General features: G+C 42.5%; 1 protein-coding gene across 1 annotated transcript in view; it reads left to right on the top strand.

Annotated features, from left to right (window-relative positions):
* Nucleotides 1-4431: 4431 nt before the first annotated feature.
* Nucleotides 4432-24524, top strand: part of cdk6 (cyclin-dependent kinase 6) — a 31658-nt gene continuing 11565 nt past the window's right edge. The window contains exons 1-4 of the mRNA XM_026347616.1: nt 4432-4653; nt 5538-5898; nt 9109-9244; nt 14044-14211. Coding sequence (XP_026203401.1) covers nt 5675-5898; nt 9109-9244; nt 14044-14211 — 528 coding nt within the window. The 5' untranslated portion in view covers nt 4432-4653; nt 5538-5674. The remainder of the gene's footprint in view (nt 4654-5537; nt 5899-9108; nt 9245-14043; nt 14212-24524) is intronic.

The following is a 24524-nucleotide window of genomic DNA, read 5'->3' as shown; positions in this document are numbered from 1 at the left end:
TGCAGACCAAGTGATGCTTGTGAATCCTGACAAAGGGACTGAGAACTCAAAAAGGAATCCAATATCCCATATCCTATCAGATTCCTCCCCAGGCGTGACAGCTGTCTGCCTAAAGACTTCTGTTTATTATCACTGTACCTTATGCCTTGTGGCGTGGACATCCCCCTGCATTGAGGTGGGACATGGTAGACAAGCCCACACTTAATCTCTACCTCTGTGTGTGTGCATGTAGCTCGTCTGCTGTGTGTGTGTGTGTGTGTGTAAGGAGAGACTGGGAGTCACCTGTCCCTTGTTGGCCTCTCTTGTCCCCCTCGGGAGGGCCCTAATTCTCTTTTGGCTGGGCTGATCAGCAGCTGCCACGTGCACACGTGCACACGCGCACACAGACACACACACGGGCACACCAGCAAGCGCTCAGAGACACACACAAACATTTTTCAAACATGCTTTTTTCTTTCACGGGTCAGAGTCAAAGTGAAAGCGTGAGTTGGACTTTCTGGGCTGTTGAAAAGCAGCATCTCATTATGACTCTAACGACCCGCTTTGTCAAGCCCGATGTTGTACTGTCACCGTATTGACCTCAAACGGATGAACATTGTGAGTTCACCTAATTTTATTTTTGTACCTATCTTTGTTTCAGGTTGATAAAATTAAAATATTTGTTTTTCTTTTATCGTTTTTCTTATCATTTATCATATAGAGGACCCATGTTCAAAATCTGAAGGCAGTGAACAGTTCATTTTCATCATTTGTTTTTGCTATATTTGGATTTAAGATGAAAAGAAAAATAGATTAGTCAAAAGTTCAGAATTCCAGCTTTTATTTCCTGCTGTTTACACTTTGATATGTTAAACAGCATACAGCACAACATAGCAGATTTATATCAGACCACCTAAATTGTAAATGAACAAAAGTGCTGACAGGTGTTTCTTGTTACCCAGGTGTGTCCTGTGAGATTCTTTGTTCAAGCAATAAATAGCTCTAAGTGAATACTCTTGGTTTCGGCCTTGGTTTTAGCTGTGAAAACTGCAACATTTTTGGTAAATAAAAAGGATTAAATCAACATGAAAACCACAAAGCTGTCCATAGGGGGAGAGTAAGCCGTTGTGGATCTGAGAAAAGAGAGAAAATCAATCAGAGGCAACTGTTTTGATCCTCCTAAAAAAGAAAGAAACCACTGGTGCACTGAGCAACGTATGTTGAAAACAACAACAGCTGATGGCAACCACTTGAAGATGACTCCATAGCAGTAAGATAGATAACGCAACATGCAAACCCCCTCAGTGGACTGAAATTGTGAAATAATTGATAGCAAGTCATAAGGACCTTATAAGGTTATGTCAGTACAGGTTGTCCGTGACCTATGTGACCAAATATCAAGTTCTATATGTAAAGTTTTCATCACTTTTCTCACTCAGTTTGATTACATCATCCACCTATGAGTGATAAATGCTAGCAGGAAGGAAACCCATGAAATGCGACAGCCCTGTCCTCCCAATTACAGTGTTTGCTTTCTTGTCTTTATTTCCCTGCCATTTGATTCCCGATCTGGTTTCACCTAATCCTGGCGAATGAGGAGTTCCACAGCAACACACCTTCTACTGTCTTATGACAGCTACATTCAAGCAAGCATGAGACGCTGCCGCCTCACTATCGGACCTGTCCACATCTGACCAACTGTCAGGACACCCTCTCTGGTCAATGTTTGACCACCCTATTCACATTTTAACTTTTTTAAAAAAAAACACCTATATTTGGTATCATAATAACTTTGAAAGGAGTGTCTCAGTCGAGCAGCATTCCTCCACACTGTGGGTGCCAGGAGCAGATTCTCAGGAACACTGAGCTGAAATGCCAGTTGGGGTGTTTTGCAGCAACTTGTACTGTGTTTTGACACTGTTAAAAGTTTTATAAGGAGTGACCCTGATGAATGCTAAGTGACAAATTACTTGGAGCTACATTTAGTGCGACTGGAGGCACCTGCAGTCAACAGGTGCTGAAGTAGCTGAGTGACAGTGACGTGAAGTATATTAATTCAGGAACTGTACTGGAATGTATATTATATATATATATACATATATATATATATGTGTGTGTGTTATAATCTATTTGAGTATTTATTTTAAGCTGCTTTTTACTAAATCTGAGAGGCAAATAGTGACAGTAATTTCAGAAATGTAATTTTCCCCAGCAAGTTAAAAATATACACATTATTATTATTATTACTGTTGTTGTTGTTACTGTCATCAGATTTTGTGAAGGATCTGAGTACTTATCGAATAACCAGGCATGCATTCCTGTATGCGTTTTACAAATTATGAATTAATAAAATACTTATTTTATTAATAATACTCAGACATAGACAGCAGGTTGCTGCCGTTATCACTTGAAGAGCTCAAGAGAAGCACAACAGCACACGTTCAATCGCAATGTGGCCATGCTGTTCCCAGAACACGGTGTTCTTAGCTGCATCATCCTGTTTGTGCATCTTTTCTAAAATGATTCACCCATGAGTCCCATAAATGCAAACACTGAAGAGACACATAAGAAAAGCTTATGTGTCAGATATTGATTACTCAGCGACTGCTGCAGGAGATTGTATAGACTCAAACTTTCTCAGAAAGTCCGTGTACGAATGCTCGCGGTGTGTATCTCATCTCATCTTCACACAACTAATCTAATTGGTTTGCTCTCTAACCAAAGAACAAGTACACATGGTAATGTATTCAATCTGGGTGATGGCTCTCAGAGCTGATTTCACTTGAACAATGATGATGTAAAACGTAAATGCCCACATTTACAGTAATTGGTCTGCACTGGCCCACATTTACTGCACATTGTCTGCATTGTGTGCTTTGTGATGCAAATGGTTTAAATTTGGGGCTGCCTATAAAGTTGAGCAGGGGGGGTGGTGGTGGGGGGGGGATTGCCACACAAACTTCCATGTCATTATCTCCTTTAGTTTCACCTTTTCAATGGGAATCAGTGGATTCTACAAGCAGCACACAAGAAAGGTTCACATGTAAATCAAATCACCAGGTGAATGCCCTTCCTCTGATCTTCTGTGTGTCTCTAATACCCGCCTCGCAGTGAAGTTATGATAATAGAGCTTGGTTACACGCCTGTAATTGACTATTCATTGGGATAATCTGGCATCAAGTCTTGTCATGTCTGAACCGTGTCCGGTATGGAAAAAGAAAAAGAAAGTGCAATGCAAACTTTACAAGAGAGTTTGAAGAACTTTCCATATGTGACGCGTTAATAGGAAGAAAATGTATTACAAAAAATGAGTTGAGCAAAATAAAACAAAACAAACAATGAAATGTTAATGAAACACAGGAATTAATATTAATGAAATTGTTCCTCTTTTTCTAAAATATTTAAATGTTAAGTTGCAGGTTTTAATGGTTGATATTTAAATGTGCTGATTATTTTTTGTTGTAAATAAATTAATTTGACATTTCTTTTTTTTTTTTTTTTGGCATTTTACTTTAAGTAAGTTGTAGCATTATTATTTGTTAGTTCTATTATATTTGTCTTATTTTTTATTAAATCAACATAACACAAAAAATATTATTATTGTTTTGTTTATATTATTTTAAGATCCTCAGATTTTCTTGTTCCATTTTTTGCTGTGACATTAATCAGTGTACACAGTGAGATGCTGCTACTCTGCATAGTATTTAGTGAAGTAACAGTAAAAGTGTCATCTTGTAGTCCACATGGACTTAACGCCTGCTGAGGGCCATGGAGAAGAGGAGACTCCCAGTCACAGATCAGGCCACCAGGCCTTGAACCTGACCCCTCAGGACCATCTGGGGCGAGATGGTCAACCTGCATCTCCCCGCAGGGCGCTTTGTTTCTGCTGGAGATAGATAGTGTGTCCGTCCATCCAATAAACCCACTCTCTCCCCTCCCCGATCCCCGCGGTGCTCCTGGTTTGGACACAGGAGACAAAACCCGCGGAGAGGACTATGAATGGTAAAAGCACCGAGGAGGCCGAGGCAGAGCAAAAAGGAGGCGGTGTGCCTTTGTAGTCGAGGAGGAATGCGGAAATGTCCCCGCTCCGTGTCAAACCTCTCTGAAGGGGGTCAGGCCACATTCAGCCGGCGTGGGAAAGCCAGGCAGAGACGGAGCTCACACGGGCGAGCGGCTCTGCAGTTGCACGGTCCTATGCGCGGATATATGGAGGAGAAAAAAGACGACACGACCAAATCCATAGAGGAGCGCGGTGCTGGAGGGCTATATCACGCGTTTGCCTTTGTCCTATGACCCCCCCCCCCCCCACCCATCCAGCTACCCCAATCCCCTCCACCCCTCTCCTCCCCTCCACACACACACACACACACACACACACACAACGTTGCAGTGAGAGTGTGTGCGTGCGCGCGAGTGAGTTTTCGTACAGCCCTCCACCTCCTCCTCCTCCTCCTCCTCCTCCTTCGTTTGAGTGCTTCTGCTTGAGTTGCTGCAGTCTGGAGGATGGGGGGTTAGAGCCTGCACCGTCCAACTACCTGTGTGGCCCCCGCATGGAGGACAGTGGACAGGGATGCGTTTGATGCAGGACATTTTTTATCCAAGACGCGACTGCCGCCTCAGCATTTATAGTGGACATGCCGACGTCACGACCTTTTATTGACAACACAAAACAAGGTAAACAGTAAACGTAGGGGTGTTTGTGCACAATTTGTTGCCAGATGTTTTCTTACGCGGATGGAAATATTGTTCAACAACCCAACGCTGTTTTAAAAAGCGAGAATGGAGCAAATTCCCCGACTTACTTAGAATTTAGGTGCTTTTAATTAGGCTGTCTGAGTCCATGCACAATTAAATTAGAAAAAAAAAAATAAATAAATAGAGGAAGCCGTCAAAGCTCATGAAAACACTTCTAAAACTCCGCTTTGGCGTCGTTTTACGCATTTACAGCAGCTCCGAGCGCCAAAGAGCGAGTTTTACAGTGTTTTAAATGGACTGCGGCTGTAGGAAGTTCAGACAATGCAATCAGTAGACAGCCACGTGCTCGCCAAGTTAGTGTCGCCTCCAAACAGAAACTCAACAAAACCAGGACAGGTAAAAGGCTTTTAGATAATTAAAGTGTTCACCTAAGGTGGACTGGTGTGTGAGGTTTGTGTCTGTTTTTTTTTTTTTTTTTTTGCGCGTTGTCTTGTTTAATTTCCTTTAACACAGCAAAGGCTCCACATGATCAGTACAGCCAGCAACATTGTGTGTGGACTGAACAATTGGATGCGCAGGACAGTTTATTCATAATGCAAAACGTTTGTTTATTTAAAAAAAAAAAGGGGGCCAATTGGGGTTAATTTGAATTATTTTACATTACTTTGTGCTAGAGGTAGGATGACATGAGCTGCTGCTGTGCGTAATAGGAGGAGGAGTGGAAGTTGGGACGCACCGCTGCTCTTGTGTTGATAGTCGGAATAAAACATGATGACAGTCCTGCTATTGCCTGCCTGGAGCACAGTTTGACCAAATCTGACAAAGATGGTGTCTTCCTCCATCTGTGTCTCCCTGTCGTCTAGGCATTGCATGTGCCAACCTTTTTCTGTGAATATGCCTTTGTGAGAAAGTCTCTGGCTCGCCACGCTCGCCGGGATTCCCCGCAATATTTTCAACAACAGAGGAGAGAGAAAAATCTGCACACACACAGGAAAAAAAAATGGACAAAGAAAGTATTGGTACTCAATATGAGCCCGTGGCCGAGATTGGAGAAGGCGCGTATGGGAAAGTGTACAAGGCGAGAGATTTGAAGAACGGGGGACGCTTCGTAGCCCTGAAAAGAGTTCGTGTCCAGACGGAGGAGGAGGGAATGCCTCTCTCTACCATCCGGGAGGTGGCGGTACTGAGGCAGCTTGAAGCCTTTGAGCACCCCAATGTTGTCAGGTAAGTGAAGGGGGACAGGTGGACATCCATGGGTCTGTGCATACATGTGTATCTGTGTGTGTGTGTGTGTGTGTGTGAGTGCGCCTGTGAGGGGAGTCTGAGTGAGAAATGTTGTGCATGAGACAGAAACACAGTCTACTTCCTTTTTAATGGTCTCTGGTGGCAAACACGCTGCCTCATATGACCTTTAGGGTAGGCCCACACTCTATACCCTGCTGTTTGTAGCACAAGCCGTGCTGCTTTCTGCTGACCACGTGTACAACTTAACCTGCCAGCAGCCATAGATGCACACCTGGGGGGTTTAAAGTTCTCCATTTTCCTTATTGTCTACGTTGGTGGTTTCCTGAAGTATGAAACCCCACCTCCTGTACATGACTAGAGTTCAGCTCCAATCACATTGATCCACCTCATGCACACATGCTGAACCCCACTCAGCTTTATAAACGAGGCAGCGCTGCCTAAAAAGAAAAAAGAGACATTGTCAGTCCAGATAGGGGGTTTTGTATCTCCCTCGATACAGTGACAGCCTTACAGAGTAAATCGCAACACTAGGTGCGTCTTTTTACAGCATGACATACAGATCAGTGTCAGTGAGACTACCTGTACAACACATGCATGTTCAGTTGTACTAATAGGGACTAGGTCTGCACCTTACAATTTTCTTTATTGGTTAACCTCTTGACAATTTTCTTGACCAATCAAATTGTCTATGAAATGTGACAGTCATCCTGAGGTCACGGCTTCTTTTGCTTGACGAACAGCAATAAAATTCACACTTGAAAAGCTGCAACCAGTGTTTTTGTAAAATGAGCTTTTTATACAGCAATGACTGTACAAGCAATGAAAGCACGCATCACATGCTTTATGCATTTTAGATGTTTAATATAAAGAGACCGTCAGGACTGATCTTTGCGGTCAAGGTGCCCTTCTGCAGCACTCTCCTACTGTAATTCCGACTGAATTTACAACAACAAACCATGTGCAAGTTTTTTTTTATGGCCCCCCTCCCTCTTCTCTGTGCACAGAGGCCATTTTCTTTCAGTTTTGTTATGAATTGTTCATTTCGAGGTCAGTAGTTAGAAACTGTGTGTTGGCACTAGCCAAGGTCTGTCCTCGGTGCTTGTTTTATTATGGAATATTGAGTGCTGTGGGATTCAAAGGGAAATGGACATTTCAGAAACATGGCCAGTGCCCTGGTGCCTCTAACAATAATTCCTCAGTGTATCAATGGATAATGGAGGATGAGGGTAATGGTTTTCTCTTAACGGAATCACAATGGGTTTTGTTCTCTCTGGATGAAAAACACGTCAGCATCAAGTATTACGTAGCTCAGCTTTATTTAGTTGTTGATGGGTGTTTGTGCTCTAAGCCATTAGTTTAGAGAATATCCAGTAGCACTTGCTGCAGTGCATTGGTGCACAAGTGCCAACCATCAAGCTCACCGAGTTATCAAAGGAATTGTCTTTCAATTTAGCCAACCCTGCTTTATCAAGCAGCTCAGGCCAGGAAGAGTGCATTGTGGGCCTTCTGTGTGACTCCAGGCAACCCCTGGATGTTTGTAATGAGGTCCATTATTCATTCCATATGTTTAGTGTCTGCTGAGAGCCCCCATTGTAGCCCAACAATCGAGCTGTTAAGAACGTTTAACCCCAGTGCTTCAAGAGGAGGGTGCCGTCTATTCTGTGACATCATGCACGGTACTAATACCTTGAACAAATCGCTTCTCGCTCACTACTCTTGCTCCAGCAAGTCCACTGATTACATGAGTGTCAGCATGGACACATGATAGCTTGTTGAATAGGAGTGAAAGAGGTTCTGGAGAGATGTAGTCTCTTCTTTCCATGGTTTCATTTAAAAAGGTTCATGTACATTAGATCATCTTCTGAATTTTAGCAGCAGATTCTTTGGTTGCATTGAAGTGACATCGGTTAGAATCATTAAGAATTAATATTTGTATCAACACTGTATTTAATCTGTTGGATGTTAGATAAAATCTCAAGACCCACTGGTACACTCAGTCATGACTGTTGAGAACGACCCATGGGTTTATCATCATAAAGATGATAATGAGATACTTTACTAGAGGCTACAGTATACATGGCTTTGTACCACTTACTACTGTACTAGAAGAACATGTGTCTAATGGAGATCCATCAAGACTTCTTTCACCTCCCTGTTGTCATAATGAAAGATGCTGCCTTTGCAGCAGCCCCGTTCGACTTGCCGTAGAGCAGAAGTTGTCATAGTGCTGGTTGAGGAATGTTGCTTGTGGTCCCCAGCTCTTTGAAGAGGACATACTGCATTGGAGTTTTCAGCTTTTCACCAAAGCCTGCTATGGCAGGTCTGCCGGTATAATCTAGATTCTTGGCCTTAGTTAGCTGCCTAGAGAAACACAACTTTAAACTCTTTATATGGACCTAGAGGACTTAAGGAGACAGTGACTTCAGTATAACCTGCAGCACATGATAAAACTGAAGTGTGTCTACTTTCTGATTAAGCTTTGTGTAAGTTAAAAATATGCAGGAGCAAAGAGCTCAGGCTCAGGCTCAGGTTCTTGGCCTAAGGTTTATGATTTAATGTCCTTAAATGGATGACGCTTCCCTGACCATCCACAAAGCAGGCATGTCCAGCTGTCAGCGTTTGAGGTTTTAGTGTAGGACTTTCCTTTCCAAAACCAAATTCAAGTCTTTTGAATTGAAAAATAAGGTGTTCTTGATTTCATGTACAGAAGCTGTTCCAATAAGTCCTGCCACTCATTATTTACATCTGTGTTTGACATTTCTGTTGCTCTGCCTGAAAGAACACCCTGAAGTGCAGCATTTATTCCTTTCTCCATTATATTTGATTGTAAAACAATCATCAATTGTCTGTAGTAGATACGGCACTTACTGGAAATCCTAGATACACAGATTACCATTATATGACATCGCACCTGCCATTGACTTTGCAAAATTGTGATGATTAATACAGCAAATGTCTAAAATCTCTGCTCTTTATGGTAAATTCTTGAAAGTTTAGTATGAAAGGAATTTTAAGCGAGTGATTTCAAACCTAATCCATCTCTATCGAACATAACGGCTACATAATGAAGGAGGGGAGATTTAGTCATGTCTGTTAGCTGTAGTCAGAAGCTTTGCTGCAACATGCTGAGTACAGTGCACCCCATGATATCAATGTATTGATCTCCTCCACATGTTCCTCTCGTTCCAGGTTGTTTGATGTGTGTACAGTTTCTCGGACTGACCGAGAAACCAAACTAACTCTGGTCTTTGAGCATGTGGATCAGGACCTGACCACATACCTGGAGAAGGCCCCCGACCCTGGAGTACCACCTGAGACCATTAAGGTAACCGTTGCCCCACGTGATCAAAAGACAAACGCTGTTTAAGCCCCAGGGAGAAAAACATAAATAACATCACAATACACACATTCTAAAGCATGTAAGAGTTTAAGAGGTTAATATTGTGCTAATTTTCTATTTGAAAAGTATTATAAGCTATGTGGATCGAACATTGCATGACCACACTCATGTCAATATGGTACAGAGTACGTTTTCTTGGCCAGAGACATGGAGTACAGTGTGCAGCTCCCTCCAACATCAGAGGTACCGGGGCGTTTTGAAGGCCAACACATGTGGCAGATGGGCACTAAATTAGAGGCTCTCTGTGTTCTCTATTTTCACTCTGCCCTCGCTCTCCAGCTCTACACTGTATCACGGGGAGAGAAAAACTGAAACTGCATTTGAAATCTTAAAACCACACTCAATTGGACAGCAAAATTTTCACTGTGAGTATTCCCCTGCGTCAAGCATATCATGAGTTTCTCCAGTTCATTAAATAAATGCAGTGAGTGTCCGCTTACACTTTGCCGAAAGGTCGGAAGCTGATGTGTCACCAGCTCCTTTCCTGTGTAACTGTTTCCTCTTATTTTAATCTTTCCCACACAAATCCCTTTTAAAAATCTCCATTACTTTTCACCCCAAGGTCTGTAAATATATTGTGTACAATATTGGAGAGGGATAACTCTTTTTTTTTTTTTGGCCGGTGGGGCCTCAGAGTTTAAAGTGTCATTTTCAAAGAGAGTAGTTCTGGAAGCTAGAGTAACTGCTGGTATTCACCTGAGGGCGGGGGTTTTGTGTGAAGGTTTTGTGTCAAGTCGTAATGTTGCTGTGATGCTGTGCAAGCGTAGACGACTCAAATAGATCTCACCTAAGGCTTTCCCAGGGTTTCTGCAGAAGTTGGTACATCATGTGGTACTGCAGTAATGTGTTGTTAGACCTCAGATGCACTCTGCATTACTGAAGCACCAAGTCATAATAAAAAGCAATCAGTGGTTGCAGTCCTAACTAACTGGTATTCTTTGCATTTTGACGTGCATCAAAATGGCTGGTGTATGCCTAAAAAATAAATTGGCTCATGTGTTGTTTCTCGTGTTGTATCACACGAGGTAAACTGCTTAGATTTGAGGGGACTGTAAAATCTCATCATCATAGAGGAGGTGAGATGCACAATTAACTCATCAGCCTTTGGACAGTTGGGAAGACATTAACAAAAGTAGTGAGGAGAGTTCAAATCCTACTGTTCTGAGTTGGGAGAGGTTTCTGACTCAGTTCAGTTTTATTTGTATAGCGCCAAATAACAACAGAAGTCATCTCAAGGCGCTTAAGACCTTACAAAATATAACTGGATCCAAAATCCAACAACCCCACTTGAGCAAGCACTTGGCGACAGTGGGGAGGAAAAAAAAAAACCTTTAGAGGAAGGAACCTCCAGCATAACCAGGCTCAGGGTGGGTGGCCATCTGCCTCGACCGGTTGGGGTGAGCAGCAAAAAGCAGGTTGGTAGGACTAGTAACTGCACTCTGGGGCTAAGGAGACCTGCAGAGGAGTACAGAGAGAGGTAGACGGCGAGAAAACATAACTACGCGAGAGCGAAAACACAAAGTTTATGACATGCAATGCTTGCATTTAAACAAGTGATGGAGCTTGATTATTAAGTGCTTTATATGTGAGGAGAAGTGTTTTAAAGTCTTTTCTGGATTTTACAGGGAGGCAATGGAGAGAAACTAAGGTAGGAGAAATATGATCTCTCTTGCTAAGTCGAGTCAGAACTCTGGCTGCAGCATTTTGGATTAACTGGAGGCTTTTAAAAGAGTTATTGGGACAAACTATTAATAGTAAATTACAATAGTCCAGACTTCAAGTAACAAATGTATGGACTAGTTTTTCAGCATCACTTTGAGACAGGATGCTCCTAATTATATCAATATTCCTCAGGTGGATGAAGGCAGTTTTTAGGAGTAGAAAATCAGAGGACATCTTTTACGTCTTTATTTGCCTAAGTTTGCCAAATTACTAAATGTAGTGAATAATTGATGCTGTCCAGCAATCTGACATTTTTATAAGCATGATGACCCAATAAGGCACCCCTCCTTTATTTCCTTTCTCCTAGCATCCATATAGTTGGAGCCTTCAGGGGGCAAAAGGACAATGAAGACACCGGCTCCAACCGTTGTTATTTCTAGGACAGTGGATACTGTCCCGACTTCCAATGTGACTCCCTCTGGCCTACAACTTAATTTAACCACATCACAAGAGTTTGTGGATCCTGGGCCAGCACTCCCAAATTAAATATACCTGTGCACCCTTCTGTTTAAATCCCTACCTATTCAAGAGTGTAACACTCTTGAATAGGTAGACAAAAATATACGTTTTCTCAAGATCAGCCTTCAGCACCCCACTGTGGCCCAGCCTGTCCACTTCAGCCCCCCTTCCCTCACCCACCCTCCACTACCCACTCAGCCTTACTTAGACTGAAGACCCACCACATGGTCATTGATGAAAGAGGCCCTCCTCCAGGAATCAAATGAGCTGGAAGGACATCAAGCAGCCAGGCTGCCCCAGCCTCAGAGCTGCTCGGCCGGGCCAGCGCTTGGGTCTCACACACCCTCCTCCACCACCATCGTCCAAGCTTCCACAACTCCATTCTGTGGGCCCATAAAAGGGGGAGGTTAATGAAGCATGGGGAGGGAATTACACTAACGCTAACCGGCAGATGTCTCATATTGTGCCTAGCAACAATAAACAATATGGCTGCCTCTGGTGCATTTGCATTAGAAAGGGAGGTGCACTCAGAAAGCCATGTTTTGACTGTGTCTTGCAGAGGGCTGACTATGTTTTTTTTCTGGTCCCCCTGCTTTTTCAGGGTCAGATCTTTTGCCTTTTTGTATGATTTTGTTTCTTCCTGGCCAAGTTGTTTGTGGGACCTTTGATTGAAGTGCTGCCAATTGAAGACAGTTGTGTGCTTCTGGAATCAACTTTGTGTTAGGTCATAGGTGGTTAACTTTTGCGCTCTGTGTCACAACTGTTTTTAACTTAGAAGCTGTACTGGCTTTTCTATTTCAGTTTTTAACGGTGGATCTTCTACAGGATGTGCTGCAAGTTGTGAGACTGCTGTTGAACATAGCTGGAATATTTTGCATCACTCAATTGGGAGGGTAATTGATAGAGCAGAGAAGATGGCACGCAGGCCAAGGGGCCAAGATTGTTTGTGTATTTGTCCAAGAGTCACACTTCTGAGATAATTAGTGTTTACTAGGAAATGCTACTGAAAGGAAGCATGGTGAAATGGCTATTTAAAGCAGAGAGGAACTGATGGAGGGGCCATGTTATTGTGTCAGCCCCCCCTCCACACACACACACACACAATGCTTCCCTTCTCGCTAGGTCATGGCTGGTTGGAGATGTAAAAAGGAAGGTCTGTTTACGCATCCTGCCTGCCCTTGGTCAGAGGGCACTCACACATGTGCATGTTACGTACACACATACACAGATGCACAGTTACACAGTCCAAGGTGCACACACACACTAATGGTGCACATCTTACTTTAACAAAAACCCAAAGAGACATCCAGTTTTTGTGTGTGTGTGTGTATATACACACACACTCCCATCACTCCCCATCTGTACAGTGCTCTGTGGCTCGCTGTGTCTCCTCCTCTGTGGCTAGAACAGCAGCCCCGCGCCGTTTCCTAATGTTTTCTGCTTGAGTGTGCAGACCCCTTTGACTCACTCACCAGCTGGTTGGCCAGTGAATAGAGCTCTGGGCTCGGGTCCATGTCACTTGTGAGGTCCTGGCGGTGGGTTTCTGGGGTGTTCATGGGGGGGGGTGCATGTATAGCAGAGTGTGTGGGTGTGTTGAGAGGGCAGTGTACAGGTTTGAATGTAACACCAGCCCAGCATCACTTCATGTTACTTGACAAATGTCCATCTTTTCTATCACTACGTCCAATGTGCTGTTTGTTTTCTAACTGATTAAAAGAATTAAGGCGTTTTTTTAGCTGAAATCATTCTCTCTAGACTTTAATCAAAATCTAGAGACAAAATTGTAGCACTGCCAATACTACATGGCCACAATTCCTTGTCATGACTTGTTATTTGTTTACTGGTGCTGGACCTGTTTGAGAGTTTTTCAGTTTGAAAAGAACAAGTCTAAGCTGGTCTTGGCATCGCATATTCCTGCTCACACCAGTTTACTTTTGTTATTTTGTGGTGGCTGCAGTGCCTATGGCCATGTCCGGGGTCACCATTTGGGCATAGAAAGAGAGTGAGCGCCAATTAAGTCAAGCAGGACAGCTGCTGAGAAACAGATCTGTGCTTGTAAGAGTGGGGCCTCTCTTCGCCTCCGTCGTGCACGCGCGTGCACGCGTGTGTCAGTTATCAAACATCTGCCACATTCAATGGGAAAAGACACAGGCCTTTTCTAGTCGACTCCCTACCACAATGCTTCAGACTTTATACTCCCGCAGACTGCAGACCGTGGTCATTCAGGCCCTTCCATACCTTCAATTCAAATGTTGCGACAGAGGTAAAAGGTCAAGAAGCTTTTGCAAGACAAATAAGGGTGAGCTATTCAGGAAATCATTCTGGTTGTGTTTAGTCATACAGAACTTCAACCATCTGGTTCTGAGCTCTGCTCTGTCTCACTCTTATCAGTGTCATTTCAGCTGGACCTTAAACTTTGCCACGACTAAGATCTCCGAAAGCTGAAATCATCTTTTTTCCCTACTTCACTCTAATCCTTTAGTGTCTTTGTTTTGTTTACTAATTTCCTCCGTCTCTGCTCCTTCCATTTTCTTGTCTTACAGGATATGATGTATCAGCTGCTCCAGGGGCTGGACTTCCTGCACTCGCATCGCGTGGTCCACCGTGACCTGAAACCCCAGAATATCCTGGTCACCAGCGGAGGACAAATCAAACTGGCCGACTTCGGCCTGGCCCGCATCTACAGCTTCCAGATGGCTCTCACCTCAGTGGTGAGTTCATATTTCTGAACACAGCGGGACAGATCCAGTAGTTTCACATGCAAAAGTGAATTGAAACAAACTCTGTGACATTAATGACTCACTGTTTAAAGCTGATGACTAAAGACCCAAAGTGGGCCGCAGGATGTTTTTAAACGGTCAGACACAAAACACTATTGGACGGTGTTACGTTATCTATGATGCAGGTGCCAAGGCCAGACACGTCTCCTTCATCTGGACCAAAAAGCAGCACAAGTGCCAGTTAGCACGTACATTATTTGCGTGCGTGACAGGAAATAATACTCTACACTAGCTGGTAGTGGTCATCTGTATTCATCCTTCAGTAAGGGAAAACAGAAGACCTAGGGGTGCAGATACAAACCTTAGTGACAGAAGGCCACGTCGCTGTGAAAATATTCTCGTATTGTGACATTCAAATGAGACTACGCTATCATCACTTTCACTTTCCTTCTCATGCACTGATTGGTTACGTTGAGCAGCCAATAAGAGTCGTGCTGTTTCTCATAAAAGAGTACAACCACTAATTGAACATATAAATTGTCCAAAAAGAATCTCTCATTTGTCCGACTAGTGCAAGCAGTGAGGGACACACAGCTAAAATCTGTCTGGACCCCGATACCAAACCGAGCACTGTCTACTTCGGTAAATATTTAATCTTACTACTGCATCGTTTTCAGCTACTTAAGTTTCATATTCTCAAGTTTTTGTTAGCATAGGGCGTGTGGGAAATGCATTTTACTGCATTATTATTAAGTGAATAATAATTAACAGCCTGTTAATAATAATGAACTTTAACCCAATAAACACTGAGTCTTATTTTACTTTCTATAGCAGTAGCACCTTTGTTTATGTGTGCATATTATGTGTTTCTGTAAGTGAGTGTGTGTTTCCCTTTTTACTGCACAGAAACACACTCTACAGACACACCGCCTTGAACTGCCCTCCCATCTCCAGAGAGTTAGATGAAAAGCGTCTAATGTGATGTACCGGGCACTTACAGGGCATCAGTGGGTAGCTTTGCAGCACTGGGCCAAATGATAGGGTTGCTCTGTGTAAAGTGAGAGCTAAGGGCCCCTGTGGCCTGTCTCAGGAATCTCTCAGTGGCTGTCGCAGACAGAGATGCAACAGGCGAGGAGAGACAGGCACCCCTCCCTTCCCTCTGTCGGCACTTTGATGTTCAACTGTTGAGCTCTGGGCTCTGATGACCAGATAATATATATATATATAGAGAGAGAGAGAGAGACTGAAAGGAGTTTTTGGAAGAGTTGGAAATAAGGAGAGAGGAGAGTTTTAAGATTGAGGCAGCCAGCTCAGTAGCTGTGCATCTTTTTTTATAAACATTTCTCAAGAAGAGGTTTTCTTATCTTTTTCATAGTCAGCTGGGGATCCTGACCAGATCCAGGTTATTGGGTTAATCTGTTTTGTTGTAATGTTTAAATGTTACCTGAGTGTGGTACTAGTTGGTGTGGAGATTTATTCCATCTGTCAAAAGTGCTTGAGTGGTATGGGTGATGAATATTGAGGCAAGAAAACACAGCCCCTTAAATTAACACAGTGCAGGGGGGTGTGCTTAAACACAGGCAAGGCTTAACATGAAGTGATTGACCCAGTAAGCAGGTAACTTTTGATGACAAATAAAATGTACAGAGTAACAAATACAGTGTTTCTCACTCCCACTCACATTCTGATGAGGCATTTGAAGAAAGCAACACGTAGGAACGAAAGGTAAATTTTCTCCTGCCCCCAGCAGCAGAAAAGAAAATTGACACATGGCCCTGTGTCGTCATGTGCAACAAGAGGTGAGCAGCCAACTAGCTCCTCCCTTTATGCCAACTAGAGGTGACATAATGTATATACTGTAGGTGCCATTACATAGGGAATTATACTTCAAGCAATCGTGTGCATCAGATGTGGCAAAGAACACCCGCGTTGCTGTATTAACTTATAGAATTTATTGCACAAATTAAATACAAGTGAAGAACGCGTCTTCTTGAGTTTAAAACCTTGCATATTACTATTGCAGGGTTAGCTCATGGAGTCTTTATCTGCTTATTCTAACAAGTTAACAGCTACTTTCATTATTTAATAACAAGACATGAGGAAGTACCAATAAACATTGAGGTTTTTGTCTGTTGTTACGTGGTGCATTTCAAAATTTAGGGTACTTTTCCAAGGGTTATCTCTGAGTAATGTTTAATTATAATCCAGATGATGAAGTGTAAATTTCTCATTATTAATATCATGGGTACTTTTTATGTCTAGGAGGTATCATTCTTACAGATGATACACAGAAGTCTCTCAGTCAGACACACCTAACCATAGAATTCACACAGAGTTACACAATATCAGTAGATGTGTGGTTTCACTTGAGGTTTTGTCTTTGATTAGATGTTGTTCTTCATATATGACTAGATGGGGACACTTTTGGTCATGGGTAAAATACTTAGCCGGGAATTCACCTTTAGATGTGACAAGTCCCTGAAACTACTCATAAAGAGGCACTTAACGTGAATCTGTTTGCACACACTCGCACACACTCGCACACACGCACGCATGCACACATTCGCACACACTCGCATACTCATTTCCTTCCTTGGTTATACAGATTGGGCCACAAAAATGAGATGGAGGTGGTGTGTGCATGTGTTAGTGTGTGCATGCGCTGGAGCACAGCGCTGCAACGTGAGCACGGGATCTTCGGTTCCAGATGAATGTTCCTGTGTCTGGAATCCCCCTATCAGTCCAACGAGCGCACACACAAACGCACGCACACGCACACAATCTCCATTCATCCATTCAGTGTTTCCTCTTGCTAATAAAAGCAGATAATCTACACTGAATGCAGTGCACATGTTCACAAATACACACACAGTTTAAGAGGATCTTCCCCTTTGCCCAACAGACCAGCAGTTACTTATTTAGTCACCTAATGCCACCGTTACTGGCAGACAGATGGGCTTTGGAGAACTGCTGTTGCTTAAGCGAACAAGACACTTCTCTCTCGCTTTCAAAGTGATTCATTTAGCACTTCTAGAATGACAATATGGCAGAAGTGAGCATTTGCATATATTCATCTAAAAGAGTCCCTTGCTGCTCTTTTTCCAAGTGTCACTTACTGAAAACACTTTTGTACTTTTCTGCAGATTTTGATGATTTAGTGATGAATTATCTTTCTCGCCTAGCAACGTGTGTGTGTGTGTGTGTGTATGTATAAATATATATATATATATATATATATATATATATACGGGATCTCATATATAAATAATATCTAGGTACATTTGCACTTGCATGTGACTGATGTCCCCGGTGGCATCGTGTTGTGCATATTTCACGTTTCCCGAGAGCAAGAGAAAGGCAGACCACCCATCAGGTTAATGCAGGGGTCCAGATTAGACAGCCTATGGTGGTCCCTGGGGGTCTGTTGCTTTGTTGATGGTTTTTTAATGACCCCAGTCTGGCTACAGCCTTATTGTACTACTTTGAGTGATGAGCAGATGGGAAAAGCTGATGGGTTAATCTGACATAGCAAAAAAGAGTGGAGAGGAATCTTTTTTTTTTTTTTTTTTCTGTCCACCCCAATGAGATCCCATCTCTGCTGAAACACTTCAGGAAAAAACACTTATTTTGAATTTGGAATAAATGCTAGCATGAGTACAACCCAAAATGTCTGCATGTTACAGGAATTAATTTTGTAATGTGTAAGCATGCAGCAAGAAGGATTATTGACAACTTGGCAAGTTTGATCAAATATGCTGCTAAACATTTGCAGTATTAACAAGTTAGAAGTTGAACCAAGCCATCAAAGTTGTATTTCTAAAAGATTGGACGCTAACAGTATCCCCTAACAGGCTACAGCAAGGTTTGTTGGTCTCGGGTCTGAGTAAGCACTAGCTGCCAGCTTTGTGAGAAGGAGTATGTTTTGGTGGCATGTGAAGCATCCAGTCAGCTCATCAATGAATCAGAACAGTCCAGTAACACCAGACGGCTCTAGTTTTGACAAGTCCACACTACTTGGATTTTGGAAAAATACAGGAATCTTTCAGGTCCTAAAAATGTTTTATTAATATTCACATTCAGTGACACAGATTGATCACCTGTCAACACTCTGTTATACTAAGTACATAGTTAAATAGTAGTATGAAACATATAGTCCATACAAATAGCCTAAACACCACCAGGATGTTGGAACAGGTCTTAAAAAGGACCTCTTACTTATTGTGCAATATTTAGACGTGACAGAGGAAGGTCAAGTCAGGTGTTGCTTTCCAGAGATAACCTTCATTAACCTTATCATGGCTGTCTTTCCGTCGACACCATTGTATTACAAGGCTGACTGCATGGCCTTGTGATACCCATTCATTTCCAGTCTTATGCATGTCATGCGCATGTTGTTTGTCTTGTCAAATTGGATTTGGGGAAACTCAAGGGGAATGCCACCAGGCTTTTATGTGGCATTGTCAGACTCACAGTTTTTCTAGTTTGAAGCCAAAATAAACTAAAGGGTGCTGCCGTAATTTACATGAAGACAAGATGGTTTACTAGTTGCAACGTCTAACTTGAGTATCAAGTTATAATGGATAAGCAATCCTTGTTCCACTTCAGTATTTACTTTTATATTATTAAATGAAACAGTTGTTGAATATTACATTAGTATTATCATGTAGTTAGAATATTGTGTATCTTCTGAGACAGTCTGTATAGTTATTGTTAAGGTTTCCTGTAAACTCTGTTGTTGATGTGCAGGGGAGTAAAATTATCACCTGTTCAAAGGTATTTTCCCAATTCTTCCCCTCTGCTTATAGCCCTCCCACTGTGCTTACCAGAATAAGACACCCATATCTCAGACAACATTAAACAAATTGAAACCAGATTTCCTGGCTGCACTGAAACGGCAGATGGGCTTTTACAATAGAAAGCTTTCAAGACAAGTCAGACTCTATTCAGTCTGCATTTCTATTTTCACTCTGAAAGCGTTTCTCGTTTGCGCTGTGAATATTGATTCGAATCTGTGGGTGGGGCTTAGGTGAAAGTGTAGATAGGCATGTCATGAAAAAATCCCAAGTGACAGTGATGATAATGCAGATGATATAGAAACTACACACTTGTTAATTGTTCTTTCCACTTTTACCCACATTGTTGAAAATAAAGCTTGATGTGTTTAACAGTTTTAAGAAGGTTGTTTCAATCAAATCTCTTTGCAAGACTCATTGCAAGTCTGCAGCCTGTGTAGTATATCATACATGCAGGGATTAGTAGCTGTTTCAGGGCTCAGAAACGGATGAAATTGAATTTCTTAGTGATGACCAATGACTGGTCAGTCATGTCTGTGAAGCAGTTTTTTTTTTTTTTTTTTAAACAATGTGTTTCTACTCTGGATAGACTGAAAGGCAGGGAGGGAAAGGGAGGGGGAAAACCCTTGCGCTGCACGCAGGGGAGCACGTGCAGCGCACTCTGGGAATGTTTAGATATCTCCTCAAACTGCTCTGCATGGGAAAAAAAGGAAAAGTCATCCTCTGTGCTTTGACTGTAGCCGACTGGAGCAAAGAGGCTGGCCCCAATTTGACATAAGCAAACACACACACACACACACACACACACATACATACAGTATGAACAGGCACATACTGTACATAAACACATTCAAACGCAGACAGTCACATCATTATCAGTATTTATACACACATATGCACACTCTCGCGTGCACGGTGCAGGTCTTACTCGGTTTTTCCAGTGTGCACTCTTTCCTGTGTGCTGATGGTCTCTTGGCAGTGCTCCAGGTTCAATAACGGATATACTGATCGGTGTGTGCATGCATGTGCGTGTGTGTGTGTGTGTGTGTGTGTGGCACATGTACACGCACACACACACACACACACACACACACACTCAGGATCTGGATGTTAAACTCTTGTCTGTACCAGCAACAGCAAGAGGAAGAGGAGGGGAAAAAAGAGAAAAAATTACAGCATATATCAGGAATTTTCCAGCTAATGATGTGCGGATGTGGTAGCACTGGGGAGAGAGAGCCACTGACTGTGCTGTCTTTGTTTCGCTCGCTGAGGGCCCCACGCTGCATTCCTGTATGCTGTGCATACTTTGGCAACAGTTGTAGTGCCCTTTTTTTTTTTTCAGTTTTATTGTATACAGTTTGTGTGCTGCTCTTGCACTTTTCTTTCTGGAGCAGTACATTTGTCTCTCCCTCTACCTTTCCTCCTCATCTCTCTCCTTAATCTTCACTCTTTCTTTTTCCTTAATTTCCTTTCTTTTCTTGTTGCACTAGCGTCGTTGTTACTGTAAATTTTCCTTTTTGCAGAACAAGAGAAAAGAGAGAGGGAAAGTGAGGGAGGAGTGAAATAATGGTGTTTACAACATGGCTGACTGCTGGAGCTTTGAATGGGGCCTCTCTGGAGACACAACATCACAGCCCCAGCTCTACTGTATTCGGAGCGCATAGTTTTGCTCATTAACATCCGCTCTGCTTGTCCCATATGTAGTTTGCCTATACACTCTATAGGCTTTATCTGTTGTCCTGTGAGATTCACTTAAGATGAAAATTGTGATTTCAAATTGTGGTGGGTTGCTTTTAGGAATGTAATCAAAATCTAGGTTAAGACTCACAAACCAATCATTAAACGTTAACTGAAGAAATTACAATTTCATTCCAAGTTGCAAACTTGCACCAAAGTCTTGCACGTATTATTTTGATTCTTTTGCAAAAGTTATTTTGCCTCTGGTATCCCCAAACTATGTATCTGTGAGTGTGCATGTGTGTAAATGGTATGTGTCTGTGTGTGCAGTGCTGTTCTTTCATCCCGGGCTTCCTCAGTGAGAGAGAATGTAAACACGGGCCCCTGGCCAAGCTTCATCAACCTCAGTGCCTCTAGCACTGAAGCACTTACCACAGGCCTCATTCATGCCATAAGGTTATTCTGAGGGTCCACCTCAGACGCTTCATGGAAAGTGACCCCTTCATCGTGTTAGCCGTGGTGGAAGTTGAGGCGTACAGGCGTGAGCAGTGAATGTGTTCCGAGCAGCTTTGTAATTTGCTGATGATGTAAAGAATAACAGATAAAATAAATAAAATATGGGGAGATTGTTGTTGGACAGCTAGATGGATGATGGCGCTACTGCATGGTTCGGTGTCTTGTCCAAGGACATGTTGACATGGGGCCAGGAGGAACCGGGAGTCATTCCGCTGACCCCAGGGTTCATTGATGACTGCTATACCAACTGAGCCACTACCACCTATTGACATGATCCTCTAAACATCAAACGCATGCTGCAGATAACTTGCACACATTTCCAGGCACATGCAGACAGACACTGCTGGCATCCAAACTCATTTATCCAGAAAAGCAGATGCTCTTAGTCACATGCACATATTCACACATATGGCATACAGAACGCCCCCGCACTCACGATCATGCACACCATTGTCCTACTCCGCTGTTGTACATGCAGAGTGCGCTGTTGCCACAGGTCCGGATGTCGCATGTGAGGCTTGGAGGTCCAGCACACGAGGTCTGGAGGTCCTCTGGGGCAGAAGAGGCCATTTCCTCCCTGAAACGTAGCAAGGAGCTGGGAGCAGCAGTGAGAGCTGAGGAGGATGGCGGTGGTGGTGGTGGTGGTGGTGGTGAGGGGGAGGATGCTCTCAGCAGAAAGGAATTCCCAGAATGTTGTCCTTTAATCTGAAGCCAGCCTCTGTCTTCTCTTTTTTTTTTTCTTCCTCAGCTTTATTTGACCTCTTCTGGCTTTTCTGTTACTATGAGGAAGGGAAGAAGAGCGTTGCATAGGCCAGAGAGATGGATTGAAAATGCGAAGCACAATACTGCAAAATTTGAAACTAACTCAATAAACTGCACGAGTCTTTATCTTTGTTTTCATGCAGCCTGAACAGAGAAGGGAGAGCAGGAGTGGATAATAAAGGGATATGTGAAGCAGAACAGAGAATGAGAAGGATGAGAAAGGGGGTCTAATAAAGAAGGAATGCAAAAGTGGTTGGGGAAGAGGAAGGAAAAGGACATAAAAAAAGCAACATAGCAATTGGGGAACATCCTTTTTCTTTTTACACCATTCTATGTATGATTATAACCATCCCCATGTAAATAATTTGGACATTGCGTGTTGAGGCCATGACTCAGAGCATTTTTTTTTGAGAAATATTTTGAGGTATTTTGTAGGACAGACTTACTGTTATATAACATTATAAATTTATGTAGGGCATGAAACGTTGTTGTGTACGTTTGTATCATAGACACCTACATGGCACACACCTACAAGGTCTCACCTCCCCTGAGGTTTTCTGAGCACAAAGCGCTGGATGCGCAGCAAGATGAGCATGAGGAAAGCCTTGCCAAATTGTGTAATGAATTATAATTGTGGGCTGGAGGGGTCCCGTTTGTGAACTGATTTTTATTTTTTTTTTTAAAGAATTGTCTTGAGTAAGAATAGACAGAAGTTGATTAGAGTGTTGTAGTGAAAAAAGTCAAAGTATTGACACACAGAGCAATGCATTGTTTATTTTTGGTGTATTGCGACAGGCTTTTTTAATGCAGGATGGAATGCAACTACATTGCTATGTTCACTGCTCGTCCAAAAAAAAGTCACAACTTGGATTTAACTAAGTAAATGGGTAAGAGCCTCCCACTGGATAATTGCTACATGGATGATTTTTTTTTTTCAGCTGGCAATACGTTATTTAACCTTAACTGATGCAGTGAGTAGCTTCTCATTTCTTAAACAACCATGTGAGAAGACACATCCTGTGGTCGGGGAAAAGATGTTAATCTGTTTCAGAAGGGTCAAATTATTGGCATGAATCAAGAAAAGAAAACATCTAAGGAGATTGATGAAACTATTAAAACTGGATTAAGAACTGTCCAATGGAAGAAGGTCAAGTGGTCTGATGAGTCCAGATTTACCCTGTTCCAGAGTGATGGGTACATATGGGTGAGAAGAGAGGCAGGTGATGTGATGTACCCACCATGCCTAGTGCCTACTGTACAAGCCTGTGGGGGCAGTGCTATGATCTGGGGCTGCTGCAGGTGGTCTGGCCTAGGTTCAGCAACTTTATGTGTCCAAAGAATGAGGTCAGCTGACTACCGGAATATACTGAATACACTGAATGACCAGGTTATTCCATCAATGGAATTTGGATTTTTTCTTTCCTGATGGTACGAGCATATTCCAAGATGACAATGCCAGGATTCATCGGGCTCAAATTGTGAAAGGGTGGTTCGGGGAGCATTACACATCATTTTCACACATGGATAGACCGTAACCCTATTGAAAATCTTAGATCTTGGTAAAAAATGCAACTGTGGACAAGAATAAATGTGACATTGCAGAAGCTTATTGAAAAGATGCCACAGTGAATGCATGGCGTCATCAAATCTAAAGGTAGCCCAATGAAATATTAGAATGTGTGACTTTTTTTTATTTCATATATATATATATATATATATATATATATATATATATATAAAAAATGGTGCACTACAGTGTAAGTAGTCATGGTGTAATTTCAGATTGCCATAAACCTTTGCACGTCTATCTTCCGGTGTGTCTGTGACTGCACGCATGTGTGATATATATGCCTTAATCTGCAGTTGTGGCCAGGTTTTCGAATAACTCTGTATTGCACTGAGACGGATATACCCTGAGCTCTAGGTTTGTGGTTCTTCCTAGAAGGCTTTGCATGAGCGTGCGTTCATACAAGACCCGAATTTCGACTCTGCAAGGCTACAAACTCAATGCAGTAGAGTGAAGTCACATGCATTTTAGCCTGCAGCTTCAAGAGAGTTTATTGGGGCATTTGAGTTTTATGTATCCATCCTCAAAAGCATCCTGTGTTTGCATGTTTGATCTTTTTAGCAATGCAAAATATTAAATGAACTTGCAGAGAACTTAGTTAGAAAAACACCCTACAAAAATGAAAGCAATGCAGGCTTTTGAATCTTGCTGTTAAAAAGCATCAATGGCATTTTGTTGCCTTAACGTATGGGCAGCTGTTCAACTTCCATTCATGTTTTTCTTTCAGGTTTCACTGTTCTAAAAATCTTCAATGACCCTAGCAGTCAGCCTGTTCATTCTCAGTCTGTCTCATTTTAGGTCACGTGGCTCAGCCAACACATCTCAGTCAACTAGCCTCAACTTCCTCCCTTCCACTGAAGCAGGAAGCAGGAGATGAGAATGTATCACACATCTGCAAAGTACAGCCTCCAGCTCTATTAATAGTGTCATTCAGTTTAGAAGAGAAAAATGTGACCCAACTTTTTATTCCTCTTACCAGTCTCTGTTGT

This window comes from Anabas testudineus, chromosome 11 (assembly GCF_900324465.2).
Source record: "Anabas testudineus chromosome 11, fAnaTes1.2, whole genome shotgun sequence".
NCBI lineage: Eukaryota > Metazoa > Chordata > Actinopteri > Anabantiformes > Anabantidae > Anabas > Anabas testudineus.
Note: the sequence above shows the minus strand (reverse complement) of the source record. Positions and strands in the feature narration are given on the sequence as shown.